The 18232-nt window shown below is 45.7% G+C and overlaps 1 protein-coding gene across 5 annotated transcripts in view; it reads right to left on the reverse strand.

The window, feature by feature from the left end:
• HDAC5 (histone deacetylase 5) overlaps positions 1–18232 on the reverse strand; it is a 119670-nt gene that overhangs the window by 34125 nt on the left and 67313 nt on the right. For 3 of the 5 annotated variants that reach the window (XM_081837644.1, XM_081837646.1, XM_081837642.1), the window contains 4 exons: positions 17353–17483; positions 15018–15149; positions 12261–12373; positions 3221–3355 (listed from right to left, as the gene is read on the reverse strand). In XM_081837644.1, the coding sequence (XP_081693770.1) occupies positions 3221–3355; positions 12261–12373; positions 15018–15149; positions 17353–17483 (511 nt within the window). The remainder of the gene's footprint in view (positions 1–3220; positions 3356–12260; positions 12374–15017; positions 15150–17352; positions 17484–18232) is intronic. The other 2 variants (XM_081837643.1, XM_081837645.1) reach the window with 2 other exon arrangements.

The following is an 18232-nucleotide window of genomic DNA, read 5'->3' on the forward strand; positions in this document are numbered from 1 at the left end:
TAAAGACACTCATAAATTCAACAGGTATTATGTTACACCTTCCTCTTCTCACAGAAATACCTCCAGCCCAAAAGAAGGCACTCAAATTCAGTTAAGATCCCACTTTAGTGGAGAGACAGATGGGTTATACAAAATTCACACCCATTTTAAAAGTCCCGCTGAGAATTAGAGGAAGGAGAGGCCGTTCCTCACTGCCTGGCGCTGTGTTAGGGGAGCAGCGCCCAACAAAATCAAAACATGGGTGCTCACAGCACACACATGCACAACTGTAAGCTCTTTCCTACTCAGGGTTGAGGAAAACAAATCACAGCAGAGCCCAGCAGAATGCAAAGTCTGCCACTCAGCTATTTCCAACTCCTCAGGCTCAAAATAGCCAAGCTGTAGACTGGGCACGAGTCCTGCGTGCCTAAGCCTGAGCCAAGTTTGGTGCTTGTCATCAGAGGAAAGCAATAAATAGGTTACAGCTGGGAACCAGTTGGTTTAGGAGAAAATAAAACCTGGAGACTGAAGCTTGTAAAAAAAGAAGAAAAAAAGTATAACACAAAGCAGAAGAACCCACGAAAAGGACATTTTAAATACTCATGAGGGTGGAATCATCAAACACTAGGGCCTCTGCAATTTGTGGGGTGTCTGATAGGGAGGGAAGAAATTAAGGTAGTACTTGAGCAAGAGCCAGAGGGTTTTAACATCTTATTTTTTTATTTATGTTTGTAAGCATATGTATATCACCCTCTCATATAAAATATCAAGGCGGTATTGCATAGCAACATGTTGGATTGTCAGAGTTGTTTAGCAAGAATAAGGTGGAGCAAGTATAAGCTGCAAGAAACCACTTGAAACATCTGTTTCAATCGCTCTTGTTTGATTTGCTCATGGCAAACAGCTGAAAGTTTGCACATTTTGATAATAACAAGCCTGATTTGCTATTGGGGGGGGGGGGGTCCGAATAATTTCGATTGCAACTGTACATGTAACATAAATAGTACCCCTGAAGCCATTTTATTTGGTCTCTGTCAGTGCTGCCTACTTACCCCAGCAAACCTTCCACCCCTCGCCCCCACCCCAGTCAGGGTATGATAGAAAGTTTGCCCACAGATTTGCTTGTAAGAAGTGCCTGCAGGACTTGTAAGAAGGGAAGAAGGCAGGATTGGAAGATCAAATGCTTCACATACAAATCCCGAGAGATGTAGCGCTGACGCCACAACTATGCACCGTTGTGCCTGAGAGCAAATGCCTGTGTGAATAGGTCTACTCCATAACTGTGAGGCTCTTACTGCTAAATGGCGCTAACTCTATTATAGAGCCTGAGGGAGTCACTCTTGTCCTAAATGTGTCTCAGCCTGTCATGTGCACGATGAGGCGACTGAGGAGAGAGGAGTGATGCCTGTCCTTTATTCATAACTCCGCAATGGCGGCACTGGCGACTAGAAATATTCAGAGCCGGCTTTCCCCAACTTGGCACCCTCCATATGTTTTGCACTGCAGCTCAGCGTGACTGGGAAATGCTGGGGCTGGTGGGAACATCTGATTTAGAAGAATTTAAGATGTGAAACCCACACCCTGCCTGCTTTTCTTTGCCGTTTTGTGCTGGCACGTTCCCCTTCTATAGGATAGCCAGTTCCCCAGAGGTCCCTTCCTGCTCTACCATGTCCCCACTTAACCCCAGAACTTGAGCCCACTCTTCCACTCCTAAAGCCCTGCTCTCTCTTCTCCCACTCCAGCTCCGCTATTGCTGCTCGCCTTCCCAGCTTCTTAAGTCTCACGGTTTCTTTCCTCAGCGTTCCTTAACCTCTGTGTTTCTCCCCCCTTCCACCCCCTAGCCTGGCTCCAGGCTTTGCCAAACATGGGTCTCTTTCCAGCTCAGCATTTCTCAACCTGTAGGTCCCCAGATGTTGTTGAACTACAACTCCCATCACCCCTAGCTAGCAAGGCCAGAGCTCAGGGATGATGGGAGTTGTAGTCCAAGAACATCTGGGGACCCACAGGTTGAGAACCTCTGTTCCAGCTGTTTTCGGACTACGATTCCCATCATCCATGACCGTTGGTTTTGCTAGCTAGGGATGATGGGAGTTGTAGTCTGAAAACAGCTGGTGAGAGACCCAAGTTTAGGAAACCACTGGCCAACAAAGTGAGGCTTCAGCAGACAGTCTTGGGTCATGAAGCAATACATAAAGAACTCTCAGCAGCCTGATAGAGATGTTAAGGAAGTTCTTTCCACATCTTCCCTGGAGTTCTATGTGACTTGAGGGAAGGGGGAAGTGACAATAGCTTCCTGTCAGCCTGAGAAGACTCTTGTCATTCTACATTTTATATAATGTAGTTGTTTTCATACAATTGCAGCATGGATCCCAAACGCCTTGGTACTTGGACGTCCGACACGGCCTCCACAGCTCCCAATTGGCTGCAGGAGCTTCCTGCAGCCAATCAGAAGCTGCGCTTTGGTTTCTGAACGGATTCCATTTGACTTCCAAGGAACGACTGTTCCCAAGACTTGGGTCTCCAGACTACAACTCCCATAATCCCTAGCTAGCAAGACCAGTGGTCAAGGACGATGGGAATTGTAGTTCAAAAACAGATGGAGAGAGAACCAGGTTTGGGAAACACAGTTTAAATATTTAAAAGCTGTCAATGACATTGGGTTTCTTTGGCAGAAAGGAGGTATATAAATCCTACAGCTAAAATTAGTGTGGAACTGGTGCCTAGTTGACGTATGTTCATTTTGGCACCTGCTTAAAACACTTTCGTTTAGGCTAAGCCTATCAGGACATGTGGAAGTGACTTGCAATTTTTCTCTTTTGAGCTACTGTTGATTTTAATCATCTTCTGGATGCTTTTAGAGAACTGTTTTGAACTTTTTTTCTACCGATAATTTTAAGGTTTGATTTTACACTGTTGCAAAGTGCTAAATAGCTGCCGCTGCTTCTTAACAATCAAGCGCTACGGAAATGCTATTTAATTAATTAACCAAAATAACTACTTCGGTACCTGCGTATTTCTGACTTTCAGCCTCTGGGTCCTAAGCAGAGGCTTGACTTATTACAATTGTTCTTGGTTCGTTACTTTCCCTGCAGTAACACGGCTCACCACTCTTGCAGGACAAAATGCTGTGCTAGATGGGCTGTTGGTGCCTGGGCATCGGTGGCCAGGTGTGGTGGTGGTGTCTGAGCCAGAGCACCCACTGTATGATTTCTGTTACGTTTTATGGATAGCATGTACTCACGCTGAGGTGTGAATTTGTCACCGTGACGGTAGCCTGTAGTCCTAAGGAGATGTTGGGCAGAGACGGGGAAGTGTACAAGCTGAGCTGGCTAGCTGACCCATCCATGGTGACAGCTCGGTGTTGGGGCAGCATCTGCTGTATATAATTGCAGGGAAGGGAGGATATAAGAAGAGACAGAAGGGTAAGAAACTGCAACAAAATATGAGAGAAGGGGGAAACACAGCCATGTTCTCCCAGCTCTAGCTAGCATGGCAAGAGACATCTGGGACATATGCCAGGAGGCTGGCTTGTTTTTTCAATTGGTTTTGAAATGTATATGCCAACAAAGACTTCTGCGGCACATTAGAAGACTGCATGTATCTACATAGTGTGTCCAAGAGGCAAGGACACCACAAAAATTACCAGCAGGTACCCAGCCCAATGTTGTGCAAAAACATGGATGAACTCATGAGTCAATCAAAGAAGGCAGCCCCCCCCCCACACTTCCACATCAGCAAAAGGGAATTCACATTCAGTCTGCATGGTTGTGGAGGTGGGAAAAGAACGTAAATTGCAATCTGTGTTCAGACAACCACTCCCAATTAAGCCCATGTATCTATTTATCCACCCAGTATTTGCGTACACAGCCCATCCTTCACCCAAAGGTGTTTATAAAAAATATTGCAATTAGAATAAGAACGTACATTAAAAAAAAATAAAGTCACAAAAAGGTTGTTACATCTGCTAACAAATTCCAACTCACTTCACGGCTGAACTTTTCAATGTAGTGATCTATCGTCAGTCAAGGAACACCCTCAGGGGTCTCAAGGGACTCACACGGTTTTCTGAACGTTGCCATTTTTAACGTTTCATCTGAATCCTTTTATTTATTAATTTTCATAGCAAGTGACCCTTTTTAATTATGCAGACAACAACAAGCTTTGACGTTATGCAGCTCTGAAAATGTTTGTAGATATAACAAAGCAAAAGACATGCAGGTGTTCCCCTGAAGGCGCGAAGCGGCATTCTAGCACAAGATGAAGGTGACATAAAATAGGAAGAAGGCACTGCCCAGAAACTTTCCAAGTTCAGCAGCATTTGAATCATCTGGATCAAGTTACAGTAGTGCCTCGCAAGACGAAATTAATTCGTTCTGCGAGTTGCTTTGTCTTGCGATTTTTTCGTCTTGCGGAGCGCGGATTCCCCGGGTATTAACGGCTTTAAGAAAAAGGAAGCAAACCCGCAAGACGTTTTCGTCTTGCGAAGCACCTCGAAAAACGGAAAACCATTTCGTCTAGCGAGTTTTTCGTCTTGCGAGGCATTCGTCTTGCGGGGCACCACTGTAGTTACAAAGGTCCCATTGAAATCTATGAGACTTAAGACAAACTTTTCACATTGTTTGCAATGAGAAATCTGCATTGCATGTCCAAGCTCAATCTGAACAACATGAAATCTCTACATGGTGCTTAGTAAATTTTAGATGCTTTATAAGTACATAGTAATAATAATTATAATAATTGTACCCCGCCCATCTGACTGGGTTGCCCCAGCCATTCTGAGCTGCTTCCAACAAATATAAGAACACAATAAAACATCAAACATTAAAAACTTCCAGTTACAGGGCTGCCTTCAGGTGTCTTCTAAAAGTTGTGTAGGACTCCTGATATTGCTCAGAGCTTGATAGTAATAGAGCTCCTCAAGTGTTCTTGGTGTTTGAGTTCTAGTAATTTAGTTGGAGCAAAGTCATAACAGATTTATCATAAGAAAAGGAGCTGGAACTGTTAGCAGAGCTTGACATACATACAAGAAAAAAGTCCCAATAGGATGGCTTTCTCTGGAATAGCGCTCTCTCTGGAACTTGTCAGAGAGGCGGTTTAAGGGCTGTAGATTACTGGAGCAATGGTATAAAAAAATGGCAAGTGGCAAGCTGCTGTGTTAAATGGAAAGCTAAGGGGGAAAGGATATTCAGCTTGCAAATACAAAGGTTTATTCTCTGCTAGACTTGATATTTCTAACCCTTGAACCCCATTTGCTGAAGAACTGAAAAATATCTAAGTGGTAACCAATTACTGTACAAAATATGAATGAACCTATTCTACAAAAGACAGCAGGTACCCTGTTGTGAGAAAAATGGCCATAATGACTAACCAAGTTATTAGTTGTTACGAGACTCAGTAAGGTGCAGTGCACAGGGATGGCACTGTATAGATGAAATGAATAATGTGAATTCCCCGGACAAATCCACAGTAATCAAGGGGCTAATTCTGAGTCTCAATCAATTACTGAAATGCGATCACGGCGGCTAAATCATGAACCACCCCAGTCCATCCTAGAGGGATTCCTGTAGCCCAGTCCAGCCTTGTGCTGGTCTACAGTCTTGTCCCTGACATCCTTGGACAGCTTTTTGGTCTTGGTCATGGAGGCTACTTTGGAATCTGCTGGATTGATTGCTTCTGTCGACAGGTGTCTTTTGTACAGGTACTGTAACGAGCTGGGATTACAGGTAAAACCTCTCCCTTACAGCAGGTGCTTCTATAATCTCAGCTCGGTACATACAGTGAAGAGACCAGGGTAGCCAGACACCTGGCTGCTTGAAAGGGGATCAAATACATTTCACTCATTATAATGCACATCAATCTCTGACTTTTGTCTTCTGGGTTTCTGGGGGTTTTCCTGTTGTTATTCTGTCTCTCACAGCTACAATAAACCTACCATTAAAATTATGGACGGGTCATTTCTTCGTCAGAGGACAAACTGGCAAATTTAGCAGGGGATCAAATACTTTCCCCCCCTCACTGTATACAGTGGTGCCTCGGGTTACATACGCTTCAGGTTACATACGCTTCAGGTTACAGACTCCGCTAACCCAGAAATAGTACCTCGGGTTAAGAACTTTGCTTCAGGATGAGAACAGAAATTGTGCTCTGGCGGTGCGGCAGCAGAAGGAGGCCCCATTAGCTAAAGTGGTGCTTCAGGTTAAGTACAGTTTCAGGTTAAGAACGGACGTCTGGAACGAATTAAGTACTTAACCCGAGGTACCACTGTAAGCTGGTATTTAAATGTTGCATTTCATCAGAGCACTGTGGTGTCCAAAAGGTAGGTCTATGACATGGGACTCAGGCGAATTGGACCAGATGATGCCCTGGGTCCCTTCCAACTCTAGAATTCTATCATTCTATAATGTTAGAGTTGGAAGTAATAAAATTTCCTGGTGAAAATTCTCAAGGGTGCCCTTCCACTGACGATGTCAGCACTGCATCTTGGGATCAGAAGAGGAGCTGAAGATGTTCCTTGGGACAAGTCAAGAAAGACCAGCAGATGGCGCTTCTTCTTATAACAAAGGGGCGTCCTCCTTAAGTAGTCCGGCTAAGTCTTTAAGTGACTGGGGGAGGGGAGGGTGGACCTGCCATATGGGAGGTAATTACATACCTTTCTGATCTGCAGCTTAGCTCGGCAGATGTCAAGATGGGAAGAAAGAATTCCACTGTGCATGAGAGAGAGGGAGAGAGAGAGAGGGAGGGGGGAGAGAGAGGGGGGGAGGGAGGAAGGGGGAGATGCCCAAGCTTCCCCCCAACCATGCACAAGGATCATCACTCTCCTAGTGAAGCCACAAGAGGGGATTCTAGGGTTCTCTTCCTCTGCTTTTCTTTCCAGAGAGGAAGTAGCGTATTTTTTGCTCTATAACATTCACTTTTTCCCTCCTAAATAGTAAGGGGAAGTGTGTGTGCGTCTTATGGAGCGAATGCAGGCTGCGCAGCTATCCCAGAAGCCAGAACAGCAAGAGGGATTGCTGCTTTCGCTGCGCAGCGATCCCTCTTGTTTTCTGGCTTCTGAGATTCAGAATAATTTTTTTCTTGTTTTCCTCCTCCAAAAACTAGGTGAGTCTTATGGTCTGGTGCGTCTTATAGAGCGAAAAATACGGTGGCTTCTCTCTATGGTGCACAAGGTTTGTTCATGAGCGGAAGCACTTGCTCCTTTGAGAAGCACAAGCCGGGAGAGTGTTGTCGTGCGTCTGGTTGGCTGCGGTGAGAACAGAATGCTGGACTAGTTGGGTCTTCTTATGTCCTGAATGAATCCTCACCTTAACACCTCTCTAGTGCTAAACAGAAGTATGTGTGACCATGGCTCATGCACGCATTAACTCAAATGGACTACAACAAGGAATAGTCTAAATCAGGGGTAAGGAATGTGTGGCCTTCCAGATGCTGATGCTGCAATCCAAATCCCAATAGCTCCAGTTAGCACTGCCAATGGCCGGGGATGATGGGAGTTGTAGGCCAGCAACATCTAGGGTCACAGGTTCCCTACCCCCCCACCAAGTCCTTTAAATCCTCAGTAAAGTTAAAGGGTAAAGGGACCTCTGACTATTACGTCCCGTCGTGACCGACTCTGGAGTTGCGGCGCTCATCTCACTTTATTGGCCGAGGGAGCCGGTGTACAGCTTCCGGGTTATGTGGCCAGCATGACTAAGCCGCTTCTGGCGAACCAGAGCAGTGCAAGGAAACACCGTTTACCTTCTCGCCGGGGCGGTACCTATTTATCTACTTGCACTTGATGTGCATTCGAACTGCTAGGTGGGCAGGAGCAGGGACCGAGCAACAGGGGCTCACCCTGTCGCGGGGATTCGAACCGCCGACCTTCTGATCGGCAAGTTCCAGGCTCTGTGGTTTAACAGCGCCACCCATGTCCCTTAAATCCTCAGTAAGAGCCTGCAAATGATAAGTGAGAACTTACAAATGGGGTGGGGGGGAGGCAAGAAAAATGTGAGGGAGATAGTGAAAGATACAGGAAACTGCATGCAGATTTCCAAAAATAGCAAGGAGAGAAAAGAGGGCCTTCTGAAACGAGAAATGCAAAGAAATAGAGGGAAACAACAGAATGGGACAAAACCAGAGATCTGTTCAAAAAAATTGGAAATATGAAACATTCATTTCGTACAAAGACTACCATAATAAAGGACAAAAGTGGAAAGGACCTAACAAATGCAGAAGACATCAAGAAGAGGTGGCAAGAATACACAGAGAAATTATACCAGAAAGATATGGATGGCTCGTACACCCCAGGTAGTGTGGTTGCTGACCTTGAGCCAGACATCCTGGAGAGTGAAGTCAAATGGGCCTTAGAAAGCACTGCTAATGGCCGAAGAATTGATGCTTTTGAATTATGGTGCTGGAGGAGACTCTTGAGAGTCCCATGGACTGCAAGAAGATCAAACCTCTCCATTCTGAAGGAAATCAGCCCTGAGTGCTCACTGGAAGGACAGATCCTGAAGCTGAGGCTCCAATACTTTGCCACCTCATGAGAAGAAAAGACTCCCTGGAAAAGACTCTGATGTTGGGAAAGATGGAGGGCCCAAGGAGAAGGGGACGACAGAGGACGAGATGGTTGGATAGTGTTCTCGAAGCTACCAGCATGAGTTTGACCAAACTGTGGGAGGCAGTGCTCTGGTCCATGGGGTCACGAAGAGTCAGACATGACTAAACAACAAAAAAAGGTGTTCACGATCTTCTGTGGCGTTAGCGGCTCACTTCAAACATCGTGCCAAACCATGGTTAAAGGAAAGCTAACTATGTTTTTGGCTGAATTGATAATACATGACATGCAACTGATGGCAAACCAAGAGCCACTAACCCACTGTCTGAAGTGGGCTTGCAAGTCATGGTTTGTGCAAGATTCAGGTAGGTAGCCATGTTGGTCTGACGCAGTTGAACTATATAAAACAAATTTTTAAAAATTGTCCAGTAGCACCTTAGAGACCATGTAAGTTTGCATGCACACAAAAGCTTATACCAAGAACAAACTTAGCTGGTCTCTGAGGTGCTACTGGACAATATTTATGGTTCTTGCAAGTTATGGTTTGGTGTGCTGTCCCAATCGACAAACTATAGTTACAGCCAGAGCCTGCTGCATCACAAAGACAAAAGTGAACATTTGAAGCTGAGTGCTGTGAGGGGGGGGGGGATTTCTAATGCATGTTTGGAAGCTCAAAGCACAGTTTTTGTATTCTAGAATTGGCGCAAATCATGGTTTAGTTAGGTTTCTGAACTGAGCCTCTGTCACAGACTAGTGACTGAGTTTGCCTGTGGCTCTTTTCTTCTAAAGGATCTAGGGTTTTGTTTTATTCAGCACCGTATTAACTTGAGAGAGAGAGAAAAAAAAATGCATTTTCACAAACGCACCTAAAAATAAACTGAAAGTAAGACATAATTCACCGAAGAATCCTTCTCCATTTATGAGTCACTCCATAGTAACTAGCAAAAGTGACTGGGAGCCATTTCTGGTTTCTACCGGTGCTCTTCTGCTCCCATCCACTTGCAAAGCTCAATGATCCACTGACACACACACAAAAGCAATCATCCATGCAAAGACAATTGTGTGCACCTCCCACAGGAATGTATGTGCACAGAAAAGAACACACACACTGGCAGCAATCGCTAACAGTTGCACACACATAGGCAGTTTGGTCAGCTTCAGCAGTGCACAATTGCACATATCAATGGCAAAGTCATTTCCATCCAGATTGCTGTCCCACTTTCTTAGAAGACACGCAGCAGCTATCCCATGAATTCCTTTTGCACCGAGTCAAGCAGGGTAGAGGGTCCTGCCTTTGAAAATGCGACTAGTGAATTATTTTACCCAGCTCTTAGCAGGCTAGGGGAGAAATGTGGGTTGGTGGAAGAAGGATGCACAAAAATACCACTTCTATCACTCGTGTAACCGCAAAACGCATTGTGGTTACGTATTTCAAACTACATATTTGCTGTGATCCCACAGAAGCGTATAAACCACACACACAGAGTATTTCACATGTAATTCAGCTTCCTGAGAATTTCAGGTGTGTGTGTGTGGAAGGGGCTGGTGGTGTACAGCTTTTTTTAAAAAAAACCCCAACAACAACCACATGTCTAGCCTTTAATACAGGGGTGGGGAACTGTTTCTGACCAGTGAGCCAAATTGCTTCCTCTCCCTCTGCCCTGAACAGGCCAAGTTTGACAGGTGGGGTGCATCTTCAGAAGCCCCTTTCAAAACATGACGTCCAATGTAGGGCAGGTGGACTTGGCAAGGCCAAAAGGGAGAGGCCTGACGGGTCTAATTAGGCTTGGGGGCTTGAAGTTGCCCCCCCTTTCTTTAACCCATCACCACCATCATCACTACTACAAATCTCTGGCACAGAATTCCTAGCCCAAACCGGGCATGTGCCCAACTGGTCTCTCCATTCTGAACCATGCTGGGAGGGAGATGGGTGGAAGAATAAGATCTGGACAAAGTATCCAGAGAGGGGTTTTTTGGGGATGGATTAGGGCAGGGTTTCCCAAACTTGGATCTCCAGCTGTTTTCAGACTACAATTTCCATCATTCTTGAGCACTGGTCTTGCCAGCTAAGCATGGTGGGAGTTGTAGTCCTTTGTCATTCGGTTCTCTTATTCCTGCGGTTAACTTTGCCAGTTCTACATAATCCATCACCTTGCTTATCCATTCTTCTTTAGTGGGTACCGTATTTTTCCGTGTATAACATGCCCCCGTGCATAAAACGCCCCTTATTTTGGGGGACTCTAAATTAAGAAAATGGGGGGAGACTACACCCCCTTTTTTACACATTATTTTTTAGTAAAAAAAAAAAAAGACTCTAGTCTTATACACGGAAAAGTACGGTATTTCTGCTTCTTTCCATTTTTGTGCGTAGAGAATCCTAGCTGTAGTTGTAACATACATAAACGACTTAAACATATTTTGGGGGGCTTCTGTCCCTATAACCCCTATAAGAAAAGTTTCAGGGGGTTTTTGAGGGGTATAGTATTTTTAAAACATCTTTTTTATCTCATTATATATCATCTCCCAAAATGCCACCACATATGACAAAAAAGGATCCATCTACCTGGTTATACTTCCTCAGTCAGCAAACTTTCCAAGCCCTATTTGGAGATGTGGGGGGTTGAACCTAGGATTTTGAGACCCAAATCAGATGCCCTACCACTGAGCTATGCCCCCCCTCCTCCCCCCCCCCCATTACAGTGGAACCTTGGTTCCTGAACGGGTTAGTCGCCAAACAAATCGGCTCCCAAATGCCACAAACCCGGAATTAAGTGTTCTGGTTTGCAAACATTTTTCAGAAGCCGAAAGTCCGACGTGGCTTCTGCTTGAGTGCAGGAAGCTCCTGCAGCCAATCGGAAGCTGGGCCTTGATTTTCGAAGGTTTCAGGAGCCCAGCGGATTCCCGGAAAGGATTAAGGATTAAGTTCGAGAAACAAGGTACCACTGTGCATTGTTTTCCCAGCCTTCCTCCAAGAAGCACACCAGGAACATTTGTCCCATTTTTATGCTCGCAACAACCCTGTGAGGAAGGTAAGGATGAGAGAGTGGTAAGCACAAAAATCACCCAGCAAGCTTCATGCGTGGGTTCAGAGCAGTGGCGTAGCATGGGGGGGCCGGCTGCACCGGGCGCAACATCTGGGGGGGGTTGCGCTCGCCGCCTCCGGAGTCGCCGAAGAGCCTTCGGCACAGGCTGTAGCAGAGCCCCATGTCTCGCGGAACCGACGAGCTGTGCGCTCTCAGCGCTCGCCACGGTCCCCGCGCGTCAGGACCGCAGAGGGCGCGCCAGGCAGCCCCGCCACTGCTGCTGCAGCTGCTGGGCCATGTTGCATTTTCCTCGCCTCTCTGCCCTCCTCCTCCTCCGGGCAAGCGGCGTCGTTTGGACGGCAGCGCCAGCGGCAACTCGCCTCAGATCACCTGACACAGACCCGCCACTGCCATCGTGGCTACCTTACTGTAAATACCCCAGCCCAGGCAGCAGCAAGAAGAAGCTGGCAGCGGCGACAGGTTAGGGGCGCAAATTACTTGCCTTGCCCCGGGTTAGGGGGCGCAAATTACTTGCCTTGCCCCGGGTGCTGACAACCCACGCTACACCGCTGGTTCAGAGTAGCAAAGAAAACAGGCTGAAAATGTAACGGTGGGAGAAAAATCTACGTTCATAGATAAAGAGAGGGAAACCTATATGGTGTTTGCAGAAATGATACAAGACCAGTTCATAAGCTTTGCAGCCGTTGCTCCACCAGCCTTCTTACCTCAGTATGAATATTGGGCACTGAGCCAGTAAGCCCGTTTTCTGTGATGGCGCTGTTGGAGCTGTTCGGGGAACTGGGTCCAGATCCGGGGGCACTGTTGCACATTGAAGACACTGCAAAGAAGAGGGGTGGGGGAAAGATCACTACTATGTCAGTCCCTTGTGCTAAAATTTAGGCTGCTGAGCATTTCAGCTTTAATTTCAAAACATAATCAAGTTTCAAGTCTTCTTGGTGGCAGAGAACCATCTGAAAATTCAGTGTCAGTAACGAAAGTAGTTTTTGAATTCCCGGGCTGCCTTCCCATTCATTTGGCCCTCCTGTCCCAATCATCTTTGGCCCATCCTTTGACACCTTATGCCTGCTTAGCAGTAGGGGGAGATCACTAGCATAGCAACCTATCGGGTCTTCCAGGGAAGTTCGTCTACGACAACGTTTCCAGTTTTTAAATACACCCTACCAGATATGAAGGTGGTGTACAGCCAAAGGAAAAAGAAAACGGAATCCCTGATGCACTGCAGAGTTTCCTGGATCACACTTTGAAATCTGCTTGTCCTATCTGAACCACAGATGTTTAGTCTTCCATGATTCAGAAACTGGAAAAGGGCTTCACATATGCCAGACGTGGTGGCTCCCTCCACACAAAAGCCAGCGAAAAATCCCCCAAATTTCTTCCAAAGCTCAAATTGCTGGGGAGGCCCACGTTTTGGAGAGTAAAGAAAATTTAGAATTCTCTTCTCCCCCTCTGCCCTGCTCTGCTATGTTTGCAATTTTACATTCACCTTTCTAAATCAGCTAAAGGTATTTTGTTATTTCCAAAAAGAGGTCTAGTTTTGAATAATCAATCTCAGCCCTTCAAAAGCTCATGTGCTTATGTAATAGTGGATTGCCAGCCTGCCGCTGTCCCCTTTGCCAACAAAAATAAAAATTCCTTCAGAAGCAGCAGATGCTTCTGGATTATAACCCTCTTGTCCCTAACCCCCACTTGCACAAACAAAATAGCCAGCACACAGATTACGACCTTCTGGATTAATATCTTAATTTATCAGCAGCACATCTGAAAGGGATAGGGGGGAAAACTTGGGTGCATTCTTTATTTAAATAAACCTTCACTTTCATAACCTGCTCTTGGCTTTCCTCAACCCCTAACATCACTATGAATTTTATAAATCTTTAAATGGATGCTTGCTTCGATAGTTACAAGGTCATACTAGAGAAGGGAAGAACAAGATTTGACTCTAAATACAGTGGTGCCGCGCAAGACGAAATTAATTCGTTCCGCGAGTTTTTTCATCTTGCGAAGCACAGACTTTGGAAAAGCTTCAAAAATCACCAAAGTCTTCAAAAACCTCAAAAAAGGCTACCACACCGCGGGCTATGAATTGCTCCTCGAAGTGAATGCACGGTTTTAAGAAAAAGGAAACAAACTTGCAAGACAAAGGAAACAAACTTGCAAGACGTTTCTGTCTTGCGAAGCAAGCCCATAGGGAAATCCGTCTTGCGAAGCAAGCCCATAGGGAAATCCGTCTTGCGAAGCAACTCAAAAAATGAAAAACTCTTTCGTTTTGCGAGTTTTTCGTCTTTCGAGGCATTCGTCTTGCGAGGTACCACTGTATAAAGTTTGAATCAGAATGTAATGTTCAGCTCTCCTTTCCTCCTCTGAGAAAAATATTAAAGCTTAACATTTAAATCGACCACCGTTTCCTATTGACGCCTGAGCTCTGGGAACTGTGGCTTGTTTAAAATATAGTTACAGTGGTACCTCGGGTTAAGTACTTAATTCGTTCCGGAGGTCCGTTCTTAACCTGAAACTGTTCTTAACCTGAAGCACTTTAGCTAATGGGGCCTCCTGCTGCTGCCGTGCCGCCAGAGCACGATTTCTGTTCTCATCCTGAAGCAAAGTTCGTAACCCGAGGTACTATTTCTGGGTTAGCGGAGTCTGTAACCTGAAGCGTATGTAACCCGAGGTACCACTGTACTGGCAGCAGGCCAAGATCAAACCAAAGTTTCAGAACTTAACTTGCTCTCAATCAATAGTTTAAACAAACCATGGTTTTCAGTGCTGACATCAAAGGGGCAATGTGGTTAGTTAAAACCGTAAGCTTCTCCTCATCACAGGAAGAGAAGAGAAGTGGGGTGGGTGTGCAAGCCTGAGACATCCTGCAGCTTGTTCTTAAAGTGGGAATCCACAGTTTGCTGTTTCTAGGTCATTTTTTAAAATCATTTGCCGCATTCCTCCTTGAATCCCAAATTTGTCACTTCCAGTCTGCTATCTCAACCCCTCCCTCCCACTTTGTGGCACACAGCCCCCATCTGAGCCTGTGTGAAGCTTTTGAGGGTGTTACTTTAACCTCCTCTCTTTCCTCCCTCCTTGATTTACTGGCCCAACCTAGAAAGCTCAAAATAAACAAATGGGAGTCAAATACTCATTTGAAGCTAGGAATTAGCCGTTGCGCCCCCCTTCATGCCGAAAGGAATATGCCTTCTACACCTCCAGGAAGGAAGTGAAGTGGAGATGAATGAATGCAGAAGATTCCACATTTTGAAGGAACACTATGGGATCTTCTGGAGACCCAACTAAAAGTTACCTCACAAAACCCAAATCCATGTTTGCCAAGGTATTTGAGGGTGGGGAACTGGATGGAGGGGACTAGAGGGTGTGATGAATACTTCATCTTTCCCATGCCCAGCTATTCTCCCGTGCAAATGTCACTAGCGAAAGCTATTCCCTCCCACTCACCCCGCCCTGGCTGGGCTCACCTGTAATTTCAATTGCTCGCTTTTTGAAGGTGCTGATGACGGTCCCATCTTTCCTCCGCAGAAGGGGGCTGCTCCGCCTCTCTGCAACCTTCTGTTTTAACCGTGAGCGCACTTTTAGGTTGGGTTCTGAGGCTGGAAGGAGGAGGAGGAGAAGGCACAGGAACATGACGGAAAGGTAGAAGAAAAGCAAGACAAGCGGTCGAATTGCTGGCTGATACCCTCCATGCAAATTCCACAAGAACAGATTCAAATACATATACCTAAGTCACACAGAGGACCAACATGGACAGAGAGTTCCATGCATGCAGGAGTATCCCATTCACATCTACAATGGGCAACAATCAGCGTTTGCAAGGAATTCCCCTTTGTACATGCATTCCACAACTAATGGAAGAGAACATGGCGGCCCTTGCACACGGGGAGTTGTGCATGTCTTGGTGCCCCAGTAGGAAGTTATAGGTCTGTCCAAGCTTCGTCCGTCAATGTCTAAAAATCCGACTAAAGTTCTTCCTGCCCAACTAATCAGAGTGACAAGCCCCACCTCCTTCTCACCTAAAGAACTTCCATCATGTAAGGATAACCTGATGTTATATTAAAATAGTACCATAAAAGAAGTAATTACGGTGATAATTGATATGCAATGTAAATAAGAATTTAAATGATTTAAAGGTGACGAGAGCTGGTGGAGGGAAGTCACACGGGTGTGGTATTTTATGTTCCTTTTGTCCTTACTTTTTCTTCTTGTTTTGTGGTTAAGTGTGTATATCTTGTTGTTTTGTTTGTTTGCTTGTTTGTAAGTATGCCTAAATAAAACGTTTAATAATAATAATAATAAAAGAATTTCCATCCCTTCCTTCAAAAGCACAAAGGAAATTGTGCAAATCCAGGTATGTTCCTGCTTTCTTTTACTCAGGACACACTACATGCATTTGTCGCTTCCTCTCCCTCACTTGATTGAGCCCAACTCTTCCAAAATTTATCTTTCTTACTTGTCGGCAAGGGGGCTCCAGTCTTGATAAAATGGGTCAGGTGAGCTTGCAATAAGCAAAGAACCACTTTGTGAATTTCCAGAAGAGTTAAGCTCTTGAAAGAAGCTGGCATGGTGTGGAGCAGGGGTTGGCAAGGCTTACTGGGCATGGGTCGGATCACTCCCGTGGAGATCCTGCACATGTCCGCGGTGCCAGAAATCGCTTCTGTGCATGCCCAGACGCTGGAAATCACGTCTGTGCATGTCTGTGGCACCAGAAATCACTTCTGCGCATGCCCAGACACCGGAAATTGTGCCTGCGCAGAAGTGATTTTCGGCATCTGGGCATGCGCAGAAGCAATTTCCGGAGCTGTGGAAGAGCGTCCCCACGCTGCGCTGGTTTAGCGCAGCGTGTGGGGACTCGCCGAGCGTGTGGCTGCGTTTGGGGGCGGCTTATGGGCCGGTTAAGCAACCCCAGCCCATGGGCCTTAGGTTGCCCGCCTCTGGTGTGGAGTGTTGGATTGAGCGTTGGGATTTTGACCTGGGTTCAAATCTCTGCACAACCATACTGGGCAACATGACTAGTCGCTGCCCTCCAGTCTAGCCCAGCCCACCCGAGGAAGAGCCATAGCTCAGCGGTAGACCACATGCCTTGCATGCAAAAGAGCCAGATTCAGTCCTTGACATCTCCAGCTAAAAGGATCACAGCTAGCTCGTGATGGGGAAGACCTCTCTGTGCCTTCTGGCGCACTGCTGCCAGAAGAACAGTAGCTTGCGCTGAGCTAGACAGATAGCCTGACCTGGCATAAGGCTGTTTCCTATGTTTCTAAGGAGCTTTGTTTCCGCATAGCAGCTGGGTTGTTGTCTTTTCTCAATGCCTGTCTGCCGAGAAGCTCTTGTAAGGTTACATAATTAGCACCTAAACATCTGATTTTTTTGTAAAGCCCTGAACTGCATCTAAAAGTAAGCTGTTTGCAGAAGCAGTCTGCACAGTAGGTTTTGCAAATCCCACTTGCTCAAGAATATACAAGGCGCTTGGCACACACAGAAGTGTAGGTGCTTATCATAATTAATATCTAGAGGAACTGAGATCTGGCATGGGAGGGAGCCTTACATTCGCCCACTTGAGCTTTCGGAAAGCTCATCTTAGTCTCCAATAATGTTCAATAAACTAACGTAATGAATGTCCCTCCCCCATACTTGTAGCTCTTCCAACAAAATCACACACACAATCCTGGTTTTTTCAAGCCAGCATACTCAGAAAGTGCAGAAAGCCCCTTTCCACCCAGGGGACTAAATTTCATCAACACCTCCCACTACCCCACCCTGGTTTTCTGGCTTATCCCATCACCAAGGGGGTTTGCTGACCAGTTTTCCGGAGTGGAAAGTCGTCTCTGCTGTCGTAAGTGCCGAGTAAAGGTAGTTTACAAGAGGGTGGTGTTCCTGGGCTTCCTGTCTGGGGAGGGGAACTCTGGTCCAATGAGGTATGATGAGCCCCCCTGTGGAAACAGAGAAAGAAGTTGACCAAATTACAATGGTGCAGACCAATAGGGTTATATGAAGTAGCAGAGCCAACAGACTTATTCTGATATGTCCTGCTCCTTCTTCTTTTTTCATCCAGGATGGACAGCACAACTTATCGTAACTTGCTATTTAAAACAGCAGCAGCAACAACAGATTGAAAAAGGCAGATAAGAACAGCAGAATTCTCAGTGTTATAAGGCCACAAATGCAAATATGCCCAGTCAAATTCAAATATCTTTAATACGGTCAATGACCAGAAAACAGTTTATAAAAATATGGCATTATAAGTAGTATTGAGCTACAAATAACATTAAAAATGTAGCCAATTCACAGAATTGGTACTTATATTTATGACCAAGTTTCGGCTTTTAAGGTTTTAAAATTCAATTCAAATGTCACTACTGTTTATTATCGTTCCTTCGATGTTTACAATTTAAACTCCGTTGCTGACATCATTGCTCGTCTTACTCTTGTTGCAACGTAACAGTACTTTGCCACAGGCCTGTTGATTTCGGTCTCTTTGTCAGCTAAGAGGTGTCTGATATAGGTGTCGTCTGTACTACGAGGTATTTTCCTTAAAATCGGCTCGATCAGCTCTTTTCTTGAGTCTCGATATAATGGGCAGTATAAGATGACATGCTCGATGGTTTCGATTTCATTGCTGTTACAGGGACATAATCTTTGTTCGATCGGTGTTTTGTTGTATCTTCCCTCTAGGAGAGCT

Source organism: Podarcis erhardii, assembly GCF_964252035.2.
Source record: "Podarcis erhardii genome assembly, chromosome: 13".
Classification (NCBI taxonomy): Eukaryota; Metazoa; Chordata; class Lepidosauria; order Squamata; family Lacertidae; genus Podarcis; species Podarcis erhardii.